Source organism: Rhopalosiphum maidis, chromosome 4 (genome assembly GCF_003676215.2).
Source record: "Rhopalosiphum maidis isolate BTI-1 chromosome 4, ASM367621v3, whole genome shotgun sequence".
NCBI lineage: Eukaryota > Metazoa > Arthropoda > Insecta > Hemiptera > Aphididae > Rhopalosiphum > Rhopalosiphum maidis.
In genome coordinates this window covers 15956107-15975683 of record NC_040880.1, presented here as the reverse complement: position 1 = coordinate 15975683, position 19577 = coordinate 15956107, and the positions used below count along the sequence as shown (strand labels likewise).

The following is a 19577-nucleotide window of genomic DNA, read 5'->3' as shown; positions in this document are numbered from 1 at the left end:
TGTGCAACAGTATATATCATATTATAAATTATCATATATACATACGTGTTGTATATAGACATACATAGTTTATGTTATACATACACACAGACACACACACACACACTACACCGCATGCATGTATTATATTATTATACATAATATGTATGCCTAATAGCCAATAGGACTTATATGGCCGCCGTACCCTTCAACGTGCAACACGTGCTCGTTTTTCGAAAATGATATTATGTGGCACATTAGGGGTCGTCGTCGGCGGTTATACTCACTTTATTTTATTTTTTTTTCCCGGGGAGGTTTTGACGGCCGAAAAAATATATTTATAATATATACACGAGTAGGTAATATAATAACCGTCGTCCCGCTAAACGCGTATATATCACTATACTTACTGTAATATATGTAATATTTGGTTTTTATTTTTCCGGCGGCACCGGCTGCTGTCCCACATCACTCGTCGGCCCGCCGTGCATTGCAACACCATATTATTATGAATACCTAATATAATATGTATACTGCGCAGTGCGCATATGTGTGTGTGTGTGTGTGTGATGTGTCGACTCGTTAATAATCGAATTTACGAGTGTCGTCTCGTCGACCGCATTGGCAGACTATACTCGACACGGTGTTGGTGGGTATAAGTATATACTTATTTATACATCGCACGACCTACGCACAATGCCCGTAAACATATTGAAAATATTACTAAAATAATATAAACGAATTCAGTGTGCCCACTGTACGTAAATATCGGTATTATTATTTTTATTATTCTTATTAGGTACTCTTATAGTCTTATTGTCATTATAGTATTGTTATTACTTATTCTCATCATTACCGCGTGTTTTAGGCTCAATCCGCACGAGCACGATATACACACAAACGGTATCCTCCCTTTCCCAGCCTCTTGAACACAGTATACTTAAGGTAGGTACTATAACAGATTAACAGCTACCGTTATACTAACGCCGTCTTCCGTATAGAGTATAGACTATGTGATCCGTTGAATTATTTTTTGATTATAAACTTTATAATTTGTGAGTTAAGATACTTAAAATAATTTGGTTTTCAATCAAATACTAGTAACCACTTTTAAACACACGGCGATAGATGGTTGAATATTTGCAACTTTAATATATTGGTCATAGTGAGGTAGAATGTTAATCAAATTTGGTTGCAAATAAAATTAGACAATTCTACGTGGACTACACCATGGTCTTCAAGGAGTAATAGTACTTCTATATTACATCTCAATCTTAAACAATTATTATACATACTCTGAAATTATATACTTATGTACTATGCAGAGAATTGGTAATCACCACCAGTCACCACCACCGTTTCTATTGCTCGTCTGTCACATATATTCTGGCATATGATCGACACTCGAATAGTCGAGTGACAAGACTTTCGCTTCTAACGGCAAACACCTAATCGATTTTAAAATTGTTTGTTTGTTTTCATGCTTCTCGACATTATAATCGCCTCTTGTCCGCGTAAGCGTCGATAATCGCGCTGGCTTATACCGGGCCGCCGAAACGTCTCTTTCCTTATATTTTTCCGACTTTATAAGGGACTTTTAAAAACCCTTTGTCATATACTCATATTAATATAATTATACTCTCAATAGTCTCACCCCTCGGATCGCCGATTTCTACTCACCTTTACGTACTTGCGTTTCGTATTATTAATTTTACATCATTTTGGCATCATTTTGGCATCATTATCACATCGGCCGCAGTACAGATTTAAGGGATAAATGTTTTTAATGTACGTGCATGGTATCCAGATACCATTTTACTATTTTAGTGATCAAACAATCGAAAAATCCGTAATATACCTAGTTATGACCATTATCCGTTTGAAAATATTCACTTGCGTTAATTTTATAGTACAATATTATATAAACATATTTTCGTGTCGTTGCATCGACAACGATAATAATATATTTCCGTTATAAATGTTATAATAATAATTATTATTATATTATATACGATTGGCAAAAACGTACATTATAATTTATAACAATTATCGCGATACGCTGTTCGACTTTTGCCTTCATCCATGCTTTATTTTGTTTTCGCTTATAACCTTGTGAAAATTGGTTTTCTTTCGCTCCATCGCGTAATTAATTATTTTTATCTATTTAATCGGTTTCTCAGTTCACGCCATGGGAAAACAAACCTATTACGCCGACAACGTACGCACATTCAATACTTAGGGCGTATATTATTTATTATCGATCGTTTAAACTCGACGATGCGTAGAAAACGAAAACGAGCCAATTTGTCGGCCAGCCGCGGTGACTCCACACCGCTCTACATACATCGGACATGGGTGGGTAGTTACTAGTTGTATAATTTAATAGGTACACTCATCACGCCGACGATCTCGTGTTCCGATAAAGACGTGTATAAACGTATGGTTATAGTAGTAATGATAATTAATAAAAATATTGAATTTATCGGCACCGAGCAGATTCATTCACGAAAACTGTAAAACAAAAATTCTCACCACAATTGCCACACAACAACAAAAATAATAATTATAATAATTATAAATTGCATAACGGCGTACTCGCGTAGTAGTAATAGTAGCGGAAAAAAATCGAGAGTAGCAACTATACAGTACGTATTAAATTATTATAATCGGTTTATGTGATAACGAACAATCCAAGTGTATTATGTTATTGTTATAATAATAACATTATACTTATTATGATTTTCAGATAAATCATTGTCGTCGACGACGACGCATTATAAAAACAATTAACGCGGTGTATTATTACCGTACCGTATGATATTATTATTATTATTGTTCTAATGTAATATCGAGTATAGCGTGCTACAATAGCATAATGTACAATTGTTGTCATCGCGTCGTATAATAGTATAATACTATAATAATATAAAATATTGTAACGCGCCTATGCAATATTATTATGTAAAACAGGTGTTACAAAAATAATAATTGCATACCAATTACCACACGTGTAGGATACGATAACAGTCATATTATAACCATAATTAGACATGCCTCAATAAATTCTTCACGACGATCGAAGATGTATTCGTTCGCAGTAGAGTATTTATCGGGAGCATAATTATGATTGGTGACCTCATGTGGTTTTAAAAAAAATTTAAGTATTTGTAATGCCGATAGGAATGGCTTCGGTCGATTTTTGTTAATCGACGGAATTATGAATATTTTTTGATTAAAAATGATAAATTTCAGTAAATATACGTTTATGGTTTATTGATTCGTCAAAATTAAATGTTAAAGAGTTAAAGATGTTGTGCATTGTCGATGTTAAAATAAATAAAATTTAATAATGAAAATAAATGGTTCAAAATGTTGAATCATGTCCGCAAATCGCAATTACTATTGTTCTACTTATCTTTATTTGAATATTATTAATTGCAAGATACGTTTTAAAGCGTTGTATTAGCCTATTTTGCTGGTGAAAAATTCCATAAGCCACGTAAGTACCTAGAATTCACAGCGCACGATCCACTAGGAAATGGATGTAAGTTTTGATTTTCGCATCTTTTCCGCGGTGATCGTCCGACGCTTTGTCATACCTAACGTACGTAACGTTGTTTTAGAAAAATGATAAAAAAAAAAAGGTCCCGTTGATAACAATGACAAGTAAAATTACATAATAAATAAGCTTTACGTTTAGTCAATCGTTTGTTATATTTTCTTACAGAATTTACCGTGATGATATTATTATTATTCAAATATCGAGTCGCTGGTAACGCATAGCTAATAATATTATTTTAATTATCATTAAATTTACCGCCGAACGCGCGCGGTAGGTCTTGGACAAAAAGGAGTGGCGGCGGTAGTCGTGCGGTCGGCCAGAAGGAATGGTAGTGGCGGCGGCGGCAGTGGTGTCCGTCGCACGTGCACACGTACCTGTACGTCCCTATTCTGCGCGCGAGTGTATATATGTGTGTGTGCGTGTGCTAGCGCGCGCGCAAACGCGTGTAAACTCGTGTGTGCGTGTGCGTGAGTATATTACAATATACACGCGCGCGCGCACACGCACACGCACACGCACACACACACACACGAGGAGCGCCCGCCGCGTAATAATATAATACGGTTGAAAAATGCCTATGGCCTGGCAGCTGGCCGGCTGCATCGTCATCCGTGTCCGCCGCCGCCGCCGCCGCCGCCGCCGCGTGTGTGGGAACGTCGCGCTGTCCCGAGTTCCCACGGGCCGCGCGCCTATAAAACGCCCCACCCGGCGCCCGGCACACCGCATTCCGACACCGTCCGCTGGCACGCAAACAACTCTCGCGCTCTGCCGCTGCGTACCGTGTTCTATTGCTGCTACTGCTGCTGCTGTCGCTGCTGCTGCTGCTGCTCTCGCCGTCGACGATATAATAACGATATTGTTATTACGTTTTATTTTAAAAATTCTTATAAATTGTTCGTGATACGAATCGGTGCGATTTCGTTTTGGATTTACGACAGTCGTTTATTATAAAACTCACTGTTACGTCAATTTCCGTGTGTGTTTCGTACCCGCCAGCTACAGTCGTCATGTCTTCCGTCGCCACTGAAATGCAACAACCCGTCTCCAGGACTTACCAATACAGAAAGGTAATTACGATTTTTCTACTATTTATTATTATTGTTGACATTTTTTCATCGTTCCGCGGTTACGATTTACATTTTTCGGATTTTATAAAAAATTTTTTCTCATTACCGCCGGAGATTTAAACGCTTTTAACTCAAAAATAGTCGACTTTTTTTATATCATAACAGATTTTCTCGCACAAAATTTTTTTTAACGCTATAGTAATACTAAACAAAATTTTATAAATAAAAATTAATATAAAAACCGTGTCTTGCCTTATTTTATTCGTCAATTGAAAAAAAATATTAGCGCAAACGTTAAGTGAAATATTTAATAATATACTAAAAAAAAAAATCAGAAAAAATAATTTTTCTAGTTTAAAACAGTTTAGTTCAGGAGCAAAAATAATAATATTAAAAAAAAAATACCATAAATTATTTATTTGAAATAACCGACGTTAGAGAAATCGTGTATTGACGATGGACCGCGGCGGCGCACGCGTATAGGCAACACAATGCGCGGTCGGGCACTCCGTACGTAGAACCGACGGCCGTCGCTCTTAAAACTCGTTATGAATAATATCACATAATAACGCTTTAGACGAGTATTTTAACTAACGGAATTTTTTTAATTTTTTGTTCAGGTCATGAAACCAATGTTGGAACGCAAACGCCGCGCTCGCATCAATCGGTGCTTGGACGAGCTCAAGGAACTGATGGTGGTCGCCCTGCAATCCGAAGGCGAAAACGTCAGCAAACTGGAAAAGGCCGACATACTCGAACTAACTGTCCGACACTTGCACAAGTTGCGCCGCCAACAAAGGCTTTCCGGCAACCCGGTGACCGAGATGGATCGATTCCGTGCAGGATACACGCGTTGCGCCTCTGAGGTGTCCCGGTGCCTGGCCGCCACACCCGGCCTGGACGTCACCCTGGGCGCCAACCTCATGACTCACCTGGGCCACCGACTCAACTCGATCCAACCCACCGGATCCACATCGGCCGTGACCACTTCACCGGCCACGCCGTTAACACTCAACACCGATATGTCCTCGTCTTCGTCCTCGTCGTCCTCGTCCTCGGCGTCGTCGTCGGCGTCGTCGTCGTGTTCGTCACCACCACCACCCCCGTCACCTACCGGCAGCACCACCTCGTCGTATCCGATGCCACTGACGCCCAACTCGATGGTCGGCACCGGATGCAGCACGGACTCCACTTCCACCGGACTCCTGCAAGTTGTCGACATGTCCCTGAAAAACGACAACGCCTCCGTTTGGAGGCCTTGGTAAACTGATCACCGTGTTACCCACACACACGCACACACGTGCACGCGATATTACCAATTATTATATATTATTTTATTTGTATCGATTTGATTTGATTTTTTTTTTTTTTTTTGTTATTGCCTACACTTTATATTGTATCGTTTTCTTGTTATGTTATACATTCTCTGGAAAAAATCATCCAAATGTCTGTATAACGGTAGGTACGCGGACGCAAACGGGTTTTATCGAACTTTTTACGCTTATATGAACGAAAAGATTTTGACATATACGTATGATATATTAAAATTATATTATTGTCTATATTATATAGTTTTTGATAAATTATTATAAGGCATTTTTTTATTCGCACGCGTTCATATATATAATATTACTATTTATAAATATATTTATAAACATGTTTAATTTTTTTTTTAATTTTTAAAAATATGATCCTGTGATATACCATTGTTTAAATAATATAGACTACAATATATTATTATATTATAATGACTATATAAAAAAAAAAAATGGTATAAATATATTTTGTTCTCGTATAGTATGATATATAATATTGTAATGGGTAGTCATTCTACCTCATAATATCATTATATGTGTATAGTATATCTTTTAATATGATTATTTATTATTTTTATTTGTGACAAAATACTGCATACACGCATAACAATAATATAATGTGCGTGTATATGGTTATTTTTTTTATATAGACTGTGATATAATGATATAATATTATGTTTTAGTAAATACTATGATTATTTACCCATAACACCTGTTTATTATTATTTTTCGAGAAACGTCGTATCCATTCCTCTTTACCACACGAGTGTGTGTAAAATATGAAATACAACAAGTAAATATAAAAATTTAGGGTACGTTCATCGATGCAGTTGACAACTATTAAGTATATTATTATAGACGGTATTACAACCGACTCGAAAATTAGGCACGTTTTTTCGGTATAAACAGCAAAATATGGTGTCATCTATACTCACTAGCGTGTAGTATGAGTAAAATAAGTAGTGAAGTTGACCAGATCAATATTTTAATAATAATTATTTATTTTATTTCTCATATTCTGCACAGTGTTCATTAAGAACTATTAGTAATTGTATTAAATATAGATATGCTCTGCGCTATTGGCGGCTAATTCGATTTGCAATAATTTTAATCCGTTTACGTTCTATCGACGTCGTTGTTATTGTGTACTATTTGATTATAATAATAATCGTAGTACGAAAACATAAATATTGAATCGAAATTATTCGCGAATTACGACGAGTTTTAATAACTGCTATATTATGTTGCTGACGTCGTGTGTTCGTTATTCAGACTTAGTGTACAGTTATTTAAAGAATAATTGAAAAATTATTAAAATATACTATAATATTTACGATAACATTTAATAATAACTGTCAATAATCCGATAACAAAATAACGGTTTGTAATTTATTAAAAACATGTAAACCAAACAAAATCAATTGAATTGAGTTTCGGTTACCTTTGAAACAGTTTTAGAAAACGATAATATTTTTTTTTCTTAGGTCAATTCATTAAATTTATTAACGTAAAAATACGTGCGATAAACACGTCATATCTATAATTTATCTGCCGTAGAGAAATAATTTTAAAGGCGGCAAAAATATTGCATACGATTTTTGTAGAGCGTATGTAATATATATGGTTAATAATTATTGTAAAAATACAAACTAAAATGTAACAAGAAAAAAGTGTTAAGCGTGATCATTAAATTTGTAAGCATCGCATATTGTATAAATAAATAATATTATAACTTGATTTTTAAAGTGTATAATATAAAATATTTTAAATTAAAACGAAATTATATGTTTTTAATAATGCGTGTTGTGCATAAATAAAATCTTGCGTTGGTGTAGTATAGTACATATTATTATATTATGTTCACGCATACCGACTTCTATAATATTTATAGGATAGCTGTCTGCAATTGCAAATTTTCGCAATCCACTGCTATTGCTCGCGGGTACATTCGATGGCCATTTTATGATCAATATAATATTATATTATATGAAACACACAATATATTATTTATTATTTGGTCCAAGCCGACAATAAGAAAGTAAGCACAGAAATTCTTAGAAACATCAAAAATATATCGTATTAAAAAAAAAAACAACACAACGACTGACAGACGTCGATTATTAAATGAAATTGTGCTTTATATTTACTGAGGTACAAGTCTTTTAAAGGAACTTAAACTAGTGTTTAGGTAATTATAAATATATAAACATATAGATATATAATATTATATACTTAACTAATTCTCTTGAAAAATATTAACGCTTAGGGAATTTTTCTTTTTAAATCATCTAAAACCGTTAAAAATGTTTGAAAATAATTATATATTTCTTACTCTTATCTGTCGTCTTGACTTTTAGTTATTAAACAAAAACCTTACACAGAATATATTGTTTTGATAATTTAATAAATTCATAAAAATTAAATTTCAAAAGATAGCTTAATTATTTATGTTATCATAAGTTATTTTATTTTAATAAATACTTATTTATTGTTTTGATGAGCGGAGTGGAGTTATGTAATAGACATCGCAAAATATTTGTCACTATATTTACTTCATTCATCTAAACTTTAAATATTTATAGGTAAGTCATAATTCACTACTTGATCGAAAATCGTTTTTTATTAATAGAAATTTTCAGAAAAATGTTTTACTTTGGAATATGAAATTAATATTGTTTATTGCCAATCAAACAAATTAGGTAACTTAATGGGAAATATTTAAAAAAATATAAATCTCTTAACAGTATTTTTTTGATGTCACGACTCCGTATATTTAAAAAAAATCCTAAACACTTAAAAATATCACCTTATACCGTACGTTTGTATCTATTATAGTTATATGTACTTGTACTACATATAAATATGCCTATATTTGTCATAACCTATTTTCAGAAGCTTGATGTTTTGAAAATAAACATTGATAATTATACGTTATAGGTTAATATGTTGGTATAATTTCGATGATGTGACCGCTTATAATTTAATTAATAATTATTGAAAATTGAAATCAAAGAAACACGGCTACAACGCCGACGAGATTTTCTGATACTCAATACCACAATATACTTAATCGTTTTATTGTTTCACACTTCCCGCAATCCGCATGTACGTGTATACAATATAATAAATATAGCATTGAGTAATAAGTATTTAATAGATTAATATGTATGTATGTGCATATATATATAATATACACAACACGTACATACTGTGGTTTTATTATTGACGTAAAATGTGTTCTCGTTAGAAAATCGATAGTAATATTTACTTACATAGTGACAGACTATAATATAATCGCGGGTATTAATAATCATTGTAATCTACGACGGTTGTGTGCGCTCGCAGACGCTTAATATTATGTAAGTACCTACTTCGCAGACATCGAACCAGTACAGGTATATAGGCAGCGTTCCTATGTAGGTGGTATACATACATAGGTATATATATATATATATATATACACACCTTGTACAAATATTGAAATACTCGTTGTGTATACTCGTGTATAATGTATACGTTACGTATATTGTATATATCTACACCTGCAGCACATTTTAACACCGTGGACATTCAAAATATTATCCTTAAACCTAAGCAAACTCATTCGATTAACAGGATCCCCCGGCCGTATGTACATTTATAATAATACATCACATGATATGCAAATGAGTCCAATCTTAATTGCCTATATAGTGTTTTATGTGTACGCGTATGACGCGCTTAACGTGTTTTATCGACATTTATACCAATGTAATTAATTATCCATCGATACCTGTGAGTTACAACACACCACGTGCACGCGCCTATAGGTACTTTTGTCGCGATCCTATTGGCCAAAGAATTTCAAAACGTCAATCTAATACTTTAATAAAACAACGTTAAAGCCAAACGGTGTATTTTTCGACGAATCAAAAATAACCGATAAACTCAAACTTCAAGAAAATAATTAGTTAGACAAACTACTTAAAAATTCCTGCTGTAATTAGGCACACCGCACGTCAACCCAATAACAATATTTATAACTTTGTTTGTATATAACGTACATTTGTATAAATATAATAACGGAATTATACAATTTGAAGTATTTGACAATTTTTTTTATACATAAGTATCATAGTAACAATATGATTAGGTTACCCGCTACTGAACCAACACGTTTTATCAATAATATATATACTACCTATATACTCATGACATGTACAATATATATTATACAAATTATTATATTCGGATAATATTGTACTTCAAAACGTAACAAGCACATTAGTAGGTATATTATGTATAGGTAGGTAATATAATAATTATTACTATACGGGCAACTAATCCATATTAAGCATACAATCCGGAAAGCCTTGTCACAAAACACCGTGAACAAATTGCGTATTTTATATTACGATCGTTCGATACGACTAACATGTACATAATGTATCATTATAATATTAAACATAAAATGGTGTGAAACATACATAGACTATTCGCTATAAAAGGTGCATAACTGTGCCACACCATAAGTCTTCTAACGGCTTTAATAACCGTACAATTTTTTTTTTCGTCGTTTAGTTAACGGCTTTCATACTGCACTACGGTAGTACGCAGGCCACTACAATAATTCGTGTTATGTCAAGCAATGTGGTAGAGCTCGACATTAAAACCATATTGGCGTAGAAAATATGCGGTTTGTGATTAAAAAAATGAGTTACGAAATTCCTAAACGCATCATACCGTATAAATTATAATATAATACAATACAATGAGATCAAATGATATACGACTGACCACGGGCGCAGCACAGTTTAAATCTTCTCAGTATGTAAAATATGAATTTAACATTGACGCGTATAGCCGTACAGGCAATAGGCCGTTATTAATATTCATATTATGTAGTGCTTCTGTATTGCCACACTTTACTGTTGGTTTTTCTTATTTTAAGGTTTATCAAAATGTGTTACTAACATAAACTTTTAGCGTAAATAAATAAACATTAATATACAAGATAATCAATGTTTGACGTAAGACTTTATACGCTATAATAATAAGCTAATAAGCTATATAAATGTTTTTGAAATTTTTTTTTACATATTTCCAAATTGATATTTCAGATTGAAATATTCCATATAATATTTTACCTAGGATTACTGACCTTCAGAATATGAAACTAAAAATGTATATTGTCATTCAAACGAGTAAAACATTAAAGACCTTAAATTATATTAGCAAATGATTTTTTTATGATTTAAATTATAAAAAAAATAATTATTAAATTATGTAAAAATATAGTTTCAAAAACGTTAGTGTTTTCTGAAATTTTAAGTGTCTTGCGTTAAATGAATCACTCCGTATGTAGGTATCTACTTATAATATATAAATACCAAAGTGTCGAAGTGTGATTAAACATAAACCAAATGGGTAAACACGTATTAAAAATTCCAAAAAATAAAGAAACCCGTTTATCGCGTTAAAATTTAAATAAAGCGTTGGTCTTTATAATTTATTTATTTATATTAATATAATACCACTGTAATATTCCACTGTGAAAAATTAAAAAGTGAAAAATACCGTAATGACAAATGTATTATATAATAATTGAATACATGCTGAAAATATTAGACACGCAATTTTCTGTTGATAAAATAAATAAATAAATAAATATGTATTATGTTCAGCCACAAAAACGACGTGGACATAGTCAAGAATGACAAGAACTAAGATACATAATATGCTAATAATTACACGAATAACGAGACGTGTGCTACTATAGTTGACGGATAAAAAATATTATATTAATAACTAAATATTAATAATATCTATCAATAAACTTCAAAAATACGTAATCTTTTATTATTATTTTTTTTTTGTTTTTAAAGGAAGGCTGTGATTACTTAAAACTGAGTCCAAGTTTACGCAATAATCATACGTAATATGTAATAACGTCTAAAACCAAAACAATATAAAATGTTAAAAAATGTATATTATTCATATGCTCTCGATCTCATCCCATCACATCGTCGCTTGGTATATGCTGGAAAAATAAAGCCGAATCTGAGTGCCAAGTAAAAAAAAAAAAAAAAAATTATATTTGTAATTTAACTACATACTGGATTTCCTATGCCGTTGGTAACAACGTCATCTATCTAGTATCTTTTATTTTTTTATTTTTCGTGTCTTTCCATAACAACCCAAGTCGTCACGAATCCCATCGGCTCGGTGAGTCTGTACCAATCACCTCAGCGATAAGACGCGGATCGACGACCATTCGAATACGTTCTGGATATATTTTGTTGGCTACGTTAATAGCTTGTTCGTCCAATTCCGATTGGTTTTTCTCCTGTCTACATATGTCTCTAAATTACGAAATTATTGTTATTTAGATGTAATTGTTTTAAAAGTATAATAGTTCAATGACCGCCTTGTACGTACTTATCAATACAAAATTTAGTCATAGGTCTCAAACTGCCGTCCAGCCGGCTGTGTTCGTACCAACGAAATTCGTCGACCACACGTGACAGTTGCTCTGACATCAACCCACGACATTTTTGTTCCATGGGACTCCTACAAGTAACGATAAGTGATACCGTGTTATTTCGTATTAATTGTATAGATATATAAGTTATGATAAATGTTATATATTTATTGATTTACAAATCGGGTTCACTAGTATTCCACTTCGGTGTTTTCCACGGTTTTCCTTCGCTTTATTTGCATATGAAAATATAGCACGAAATGTATAATATTAAACAGCGAATTTAGGAAGTTTGAACAGTATGATCGCGGGGAAACGTACTCTGGTAAGAAAACCGGCAAATCCCAGACCTTTTTGATGTTCTTCTGCGCAATTCTAGAGGCGTCGGCCGCTCGAGCAGACCGCGGGCAACCGGTCGTCAACGCCTTCTCCCACCGAGAAGCCGAACGGCTGTTCACTGGAAACCGGACGCAATCCGGTAAACGCCACGTGTTCACTGAATGATCGGACCTGGCATAGAACACTTGCACGCAACGGTCGTCGGCGAACGCAGTGGCGACGCTGGTCATGTCCGGTGACACGGCGGCGGTGGATGAACAAACAGTTTTACGTCGCGGAGATTTGCAGTCGGTTTCATAGTCGCCGTCCGAGTCTGAGTCGAAGTTCGTTAACATGTCGTCGACCAACTCTCTGAGCTATGCGCGCGATTTCGCATTAAGGATCATCATATAGTAATGTTTGGTAATAACTAAGAGTTATTAATTTGAGCTGAAAATGTGTTTTTCATTTTTGAACACCGTAAAAAAGCACCGAAGAGCTTTTGAATTCGGGTAAAACCCTATAACCAAAATTTTCAAACACCAATCACCAAAACTAAGGATTTCAAAAACCATTCTTAAAACTGAAACCATTTAAATTGGAAACACTTTTGAGATATGTTAGTAACACAAGTCTGCCATTAAAATATTTTGAAATCCGAGATAGGTACATAGCAGGGGGCGTATACCGGCCGCCTCAGTCGGTAACTCCTAATCGATAATACCCGCATATGTTTACTCTTCACCAGTACTTAGTAATTTTGAAATATATTTACATTATAGTTTTTTACTATATAAGTATTTAAAGAATAATATGTGTGATATCGTGTTTTTATTAATTTAATCGAACTTAAGACGAATAAAATTGTTGTTTACGCGTTTAGTTTCTTACATTATTGAAATAATACTCATTTTATATTTTTTTTAAAGTTAACTTTTTTACAAGTTGAATTGGACTCCGATTTTATAAAATTCTTTGAAGTTATAATAGAGTTTAAATTTCATCACAAATTTTTGAGTATTTTTCTAGTGTCACAGTTAATTAAAAATAATTATTATATATAATATAATTATATTATGTATGTGTATGTAAGGTACTCACGTGATTCGGAGTGTTGACTAGATACGGTAAATTTTTCGGGGCTGAATGTCTGAATAATTTCATGTTACCGCAAGAGTGCTGGAGCGACACCAGCATCAGTTTGATGATCCCGCATTTTATCGACTTGTCACGTTCCTCGTCACATCTGCACAGCCAAGTCGAAATCGCTCGTTGATCTACATAAAAAAAAAAAAAAAACACGATCGGACAAAAAAAAAATAGTATAAAATAAGAGTGATAGCACTAGGTTAGGTTTAGGTATAGATTGTATTATATTTACTGTACCCGACACGTTTGTCAATTGAAATATATTGTTTTTGACCAACTTTCGGAAAAACTGATAATCGTTTTCTAAATCATCTAACATCTGAGAGTTCTGAAGTGTCTCGTCTGCGGAAATACTGGATTTTTTTCCCTCACTTCGAATGATTTCTGACGTTTCATTGAGCTGTTCAGTCATAATATTTAACCATCGGCTTAAAATTAGAATTGGTGTCTGAATAAATCACAATTTTGAACTGTATAAAATATTATATTCAATCAGTGAACGATCGTTATTTATCATGTGTTTGGCTTGTTGTGAGGGAACGCATCTAAAATGTGTGAATACGTTTCATAATATTAATTTTGTCTTGAGCCTGCAACATTATATAATAGTAAAACAATACTATAAAGTTTTCAACGATCACGTTTCGATACAATTCATTCATTTACTGTTATTATAATTTTAAATACAGGGACATATATAAAAATTTAAATTTAAAACTATATCAGATGTTACAATTAATAAAAAATACTTAATTCCCTATAGGTTAAGTATATGTACACCAAAATTAGTTGTCATAAATACTTCGTATTCAGTAAGTTAATTTCCATGTCATGTCTCAGAAATATTCTGTCGTTTTAGTATCACAGCTATAATTGTATTGTGGTCGAAAACCCTTATTATACAATAATAGTTATCCAAAGCGATACTTTTATTATTTTATGGATAAGGTTTAAGCACTTGTACAAGAGGTTTTTATCAGTAAAAATAAACTCGTTTGATTCACAACATTTAGCATAACTATTAACAAACTTTAAATTATGTTTCAATGTACATACCTTTGTTAAAACACTGTTTACAATAAATATATCGTAGGCTGTATATATTTGTATATTGAGTTCACACAAGTTAATGGCGACTATCAAACTGCCTGCCGTGTATAATATTAATAATAAATAATAATTTATTATTAACATAATATAGTGTAGTGTAGTACTGTAGTGTTTTATACACTATTATTCATAATAATAATAATTATAATAACCTTAATCCACGCCTCATTTACTGAAATAGTAACATTTATGATACAAATTTAAAATGCTTTTATATGGGTAATACAATAAATGTGAGTAGAATATTTGATTTCGAGTTTTGTAAAAAAGCTGTTGATAGATTTACTACAATTACAATATTATAATAAAATTGTATTATGGCGACACATTAGGGTAAGACGGCGCATGGTGTAGGCAATTTAGGGGCATATCATATTATGTACAATACTAGCATACCCGTCTCGGCTCCGCCCAAGATTTTAATTAATAATAACCAATTATTGATTAACTTTACCGGACTAAATTTGTGCCAAATACCTTTTCTGCGATGTCCTCTTTAGTTCAAAAAAACTGCACGACGATTGAATAAGTACTTTCGGAGTTGATCCCGAACACTCAAACATACGCTATCATTTTATATATTAGTACAGATATAATAATATTAGAACATATTTTCTAGAAAACTTACTGATATAACCTATTAACTAAATAACCTATTCCCATACTGACATTTTAGTATAAGCAAAATATTATATACCAGAGAACTCGTCTCTTCGAGTGGTTTTTGCTAACTAAACAGTCTATACGCTATACAATATTAGTGTACCTACCTAATATACAAACCTATGATAATAAAATTGTTAAAATAACATGGTACGGCAAGTATTTTACTTCTCGAAACAATTATTCATATCTACTCGCCGATAAAATAAACACACAAAAAAAAGGTCAGGTTCAGGTAGCTGGAAACCCGCGGGCCGCCGTGCCGCACAATATGTATAATAATTTATAAATAATATATATATATATATAGGTATACAATTTATACGTTTATTTTAATTATTAATAACTAACTATTTATTAACTTTATCGGACTAAATGTATGCCTAAAACCTTCTCTGTTGTGATATCCACTTTAATTTAAAAATAAACTGCACGGCGATTGAATAAGTACTTTTGGAGTTTATCCCGAACATACAAACAAACGCTATTGGTATAGATTAATTTTGTGTAGACCATAAATTTAACTATTATAATATATTATAAATCGTAAGTAATTACGGAACTCGCTTGACGTTTTCATCAAAGTGTACCTTTTTTTCTCTACTAAATGAGATACGTTTAAATTTAAAAAAATTATTTACTTCTTAATACTTAACATCTGTTATACGCTGCTATACAGTGAGTTTGTTCGAAATACTATAAAATACTGGTAACAGAATATTATGCATGTTAATAAAATTTTTTTGAGGAATAATAATAGAACTCTAGATTAATATCGAAATTATAAGTTTGTCGAATACGCAGAATATTTATAAGAATTATGTTTTGAGTTGCAGGTACTTTTTTTAAATACAATTTAACGTCTAGTTTTTGTTAAAAACCTTGTAAAAACAAAAGATTTGTTAAAACAAAAAAATTAATAAATAGATAAAAAAAAACGTCTAGTTTTTTTTATACCAAACATTAATATAATTCCAGGGCTTGGAACATTATGCATTTGCATATTTATCAAGAAGCTTCATATTAAAAATCTGATTCGATACAAATTCATTTCATATTTCATAAAATTTAAATACAAAAATTAATGTTGCACATTTTTGTACATTTGGCCAAATTTACACGATTATGCATATTTAAAGATTTTAAGCATACTAATGCATATTATATTAGTAAATCATTGATTTAAATAAATTTAAAATAAAGAGCTGTCACATATCGTCACATTTCCTATATTTCGAATTATACTATACCTATAATAATTTATCGCAATTTATCGACCCAATAAAAAGGTTTATATTATATAGTTGGTAAAAATTTGTTTATCATGTAGTTTTTAATAAAAATAAACTTTTTACCTATTCGATAAATTTCAATCAATTATCCATATGATATAACTTAAAATATATAGATGATGTGACGGTGTATGGCGGGTTTTTTTTTTTTTTTAACTGTGTATACATAAAAACGGTTGTAGGACTGTGGATAATCGAAGTAAGTTTCAAGATCTACAAACAAAAAAATAAAAAAATTATACCGAAATTTGTATAACTTTTTTTAAATAATTTGACATTTTTTAATTTATTCATATACAAACATATTTTTTTTTTAAATAACTTCATATTTTATTACATAATAATGCTTATGTAAGCTTTTTTGAATATTTCATTATTTTTTATCGCATTAAGTAATAAGTTGAAAGTTCCCATCCCAGAATATAACAATACTAACAATGCATTAAAAAAAATATTGGACTAGTGAAATATTAGTACTAGTGTCTAGTATAGAATAAATATACTGCTTTCATCTGTATAATGGACTTTAATGGTCTTAAAGTATAAGTTTTAATGGAAATGTGGTCAATATCTCATTTAATGTCAACGAGTATTAGCCGAAAAGAACAAGGTAGGTACACTTTTGCTTGATGCTTGAATGAGTATTAGTAGAAAAAAAACAAAGGTACCAATGTTTTTTTTTAGAAACTTATCATGCAAATCAATATTATAGAGTTAAAATATAGACAATACTGTCAATGCTTTAAATTTGAAATATTCAATAATATAAATTCAGGCAAATTATTGAAATATTGTCAGTTAATATGTAACTATTGATCTTCATTGGTCATAAAATAGTTGATAGCTATAAAACTATTATTATCATCATGAGACTAGTCGTACTATTGAATAACGATGAAAAATAATGATTAATATTATTTAATAGTTATTCGCTTTACATAATTATTTATGTTGGCATGCTAGGTTCGTGTATATTTGTGGTACTTTTAATATCAAAATTTTAGTTAAAAATGATAATCCATTTATATTATTATGGTTTAATTTATCACGGATAGGTCACACCACATTAATCGTCTTAACCATTAAGTCCTAAACTAAAAAATTATTGTCAGAGCCATAAAAAAAACATCAAACATTTCTCATTTCTCAAATATTATTTATGTTATTTGATTAAATAAGAATAATCTTCAATTTGCAATTAATTAAAATAATGTAGACTGTAACAAAAATTAGTTATTACATACTTACTTAATAATTTCATATTAAACATATAAATCACAATACATATTACATAGACATATAGTATAAAATTCAATATGCCATTTACACACAAATTTAGTCCATGCAAAATACAATCTCTAAGGATTTATATTATTAAATTGCATAAACACTACAAGTTTATTTATATTTGCAATGCCTATAATAAATATTTATTATTTTTAATAATGTAATATTTACCTAAACCAATTAATAGTATTAACTAACAACTAATAAATTGATAAATGTTAATTTATAATTATATAGTTTTATTGCTTTATGTCTTTGTAAAATAATATTAATTTTTTTTTATTAAACTTCAATAGCATTATTTCATAAGGTTATGGTATCCCTTATGATGCAAACAACGAGCTATGGTGGCTATTGTACATGTAAAATTTAAAATTAAAACTACAATATCATAAAAGATAAAACCAAGAGTTTAATAATACTAATAATAGTCAACATTACAGCAACAATGTCCTTATGTATAAATATTTTAGTATTAATAAATAAATTTATATTTACCAGAGACTTTATATTTATTATAGTTTATATGGAAATTTCAAATTAAATTTATATGATTATTACAAGATCAATTGAGACATTTAATAATAACCTAATTATTTTAAAATCTATTCATTATTTTTAATATAATTGAATACCATACACATTTAAAGATGAGAAATGTTAAAGTCTAATTTTATGTATTTCAAATAAAGGCAACTAGTATATATGTATTATGTACAGAAATGCATGAATGATAATTTTGTTAGTACTTAATTGTTAATACAATGATACGTATGCCATACTGACAAATGTGAAAAGACAACGACAGATTTCTTATCTATTATTTTTAATTGAGTTTTTTCTTATACTTTGATTATTTTAAGTGTAAATACAACTTTTTAATTTTCTAAAAATTCAATTTTATTTTTTAATTTTATGAAAACTAGTTTATTTTGGAAATGTATTACTTTGTTACTCTTCAAATTTTCCATATTTATGAGGGTCTGGCAAAAATGTTTTTCCTGGTATTTTGATCCCAAAACTGATAAGCACAAAATGTTAAATAGAAATAGGAAATATAATTTTAAAATAATAAGATCAAAATTAAAAACATAAAGTGTCATGTTTAAAAAAACTAAATATTTTCGTATAACAAATCAAAAAGAATATAAATCATACGAGTCCTAGAAATAAACAAAGCACAAATAGTTAATTAATGCTCATACTTATACCTATTTTACAATGTACATTTTTATAGATGATATTAAATCATTACTTTTAAATGTATTTTTTTTCTTTTAAATCCATAAGCCACCACTGATTTTATAAATTACACATATAATAATAACCGTAAAGGAGATTCTTAAGATGTAATGTAGGTAACTAAATAAAAAT

The 19577-nt window shown here is 31.0% G+C and overlaps 2 protein-coding genes across 2 annotated transcripts; one reads left to right on the top strand and one right to left on the bottom strand.

Moving 5' to 3' along the window:
• The first annotated feature begins 4256 nt into the window (after positions 1-4256).
• LOC113559437 (enhancer of split mgamma protein-like) lies at positions 4257-6245 on the top strand. Its single transcript, XM_026965268.1, has 2 exons — positions 4257-4608; positions 5229-6245. Exons 1-2 carry the CDS (start codon positions 4549-4551, stop codon positions 5871-5873), a joined length of 705 nt encoding a protein of 234 aa, XP_026821069.1. The 5' UTR covers positions 4257-4548; the 3' UTR covers positions 5874-6245.
• Positions 6246-12108: 5863 nt separating this feature from the next.
• LOC113548297 lies at positions 12109-14263 on the bottom strand. Its single transcript, XM_026949103.1, has 6 exons — positions 14089-14263; positions 13804-13979; positions 12706-13079; positions 12564-12614; positions 12342-12473; positions 12109-12265 (listed from the first exon to the last, which is right to left on the bottom strand). The coding sequence occupies exons 1-6, from the start codon at positions 14261-14263 to the stop codon at positions 12109-12111; spliced, it is 1065 nt and encodes a 354-aa protein (XP_026804904.1).
• Positions 14264-19577: the final 5314 nt, after the last annotated feature.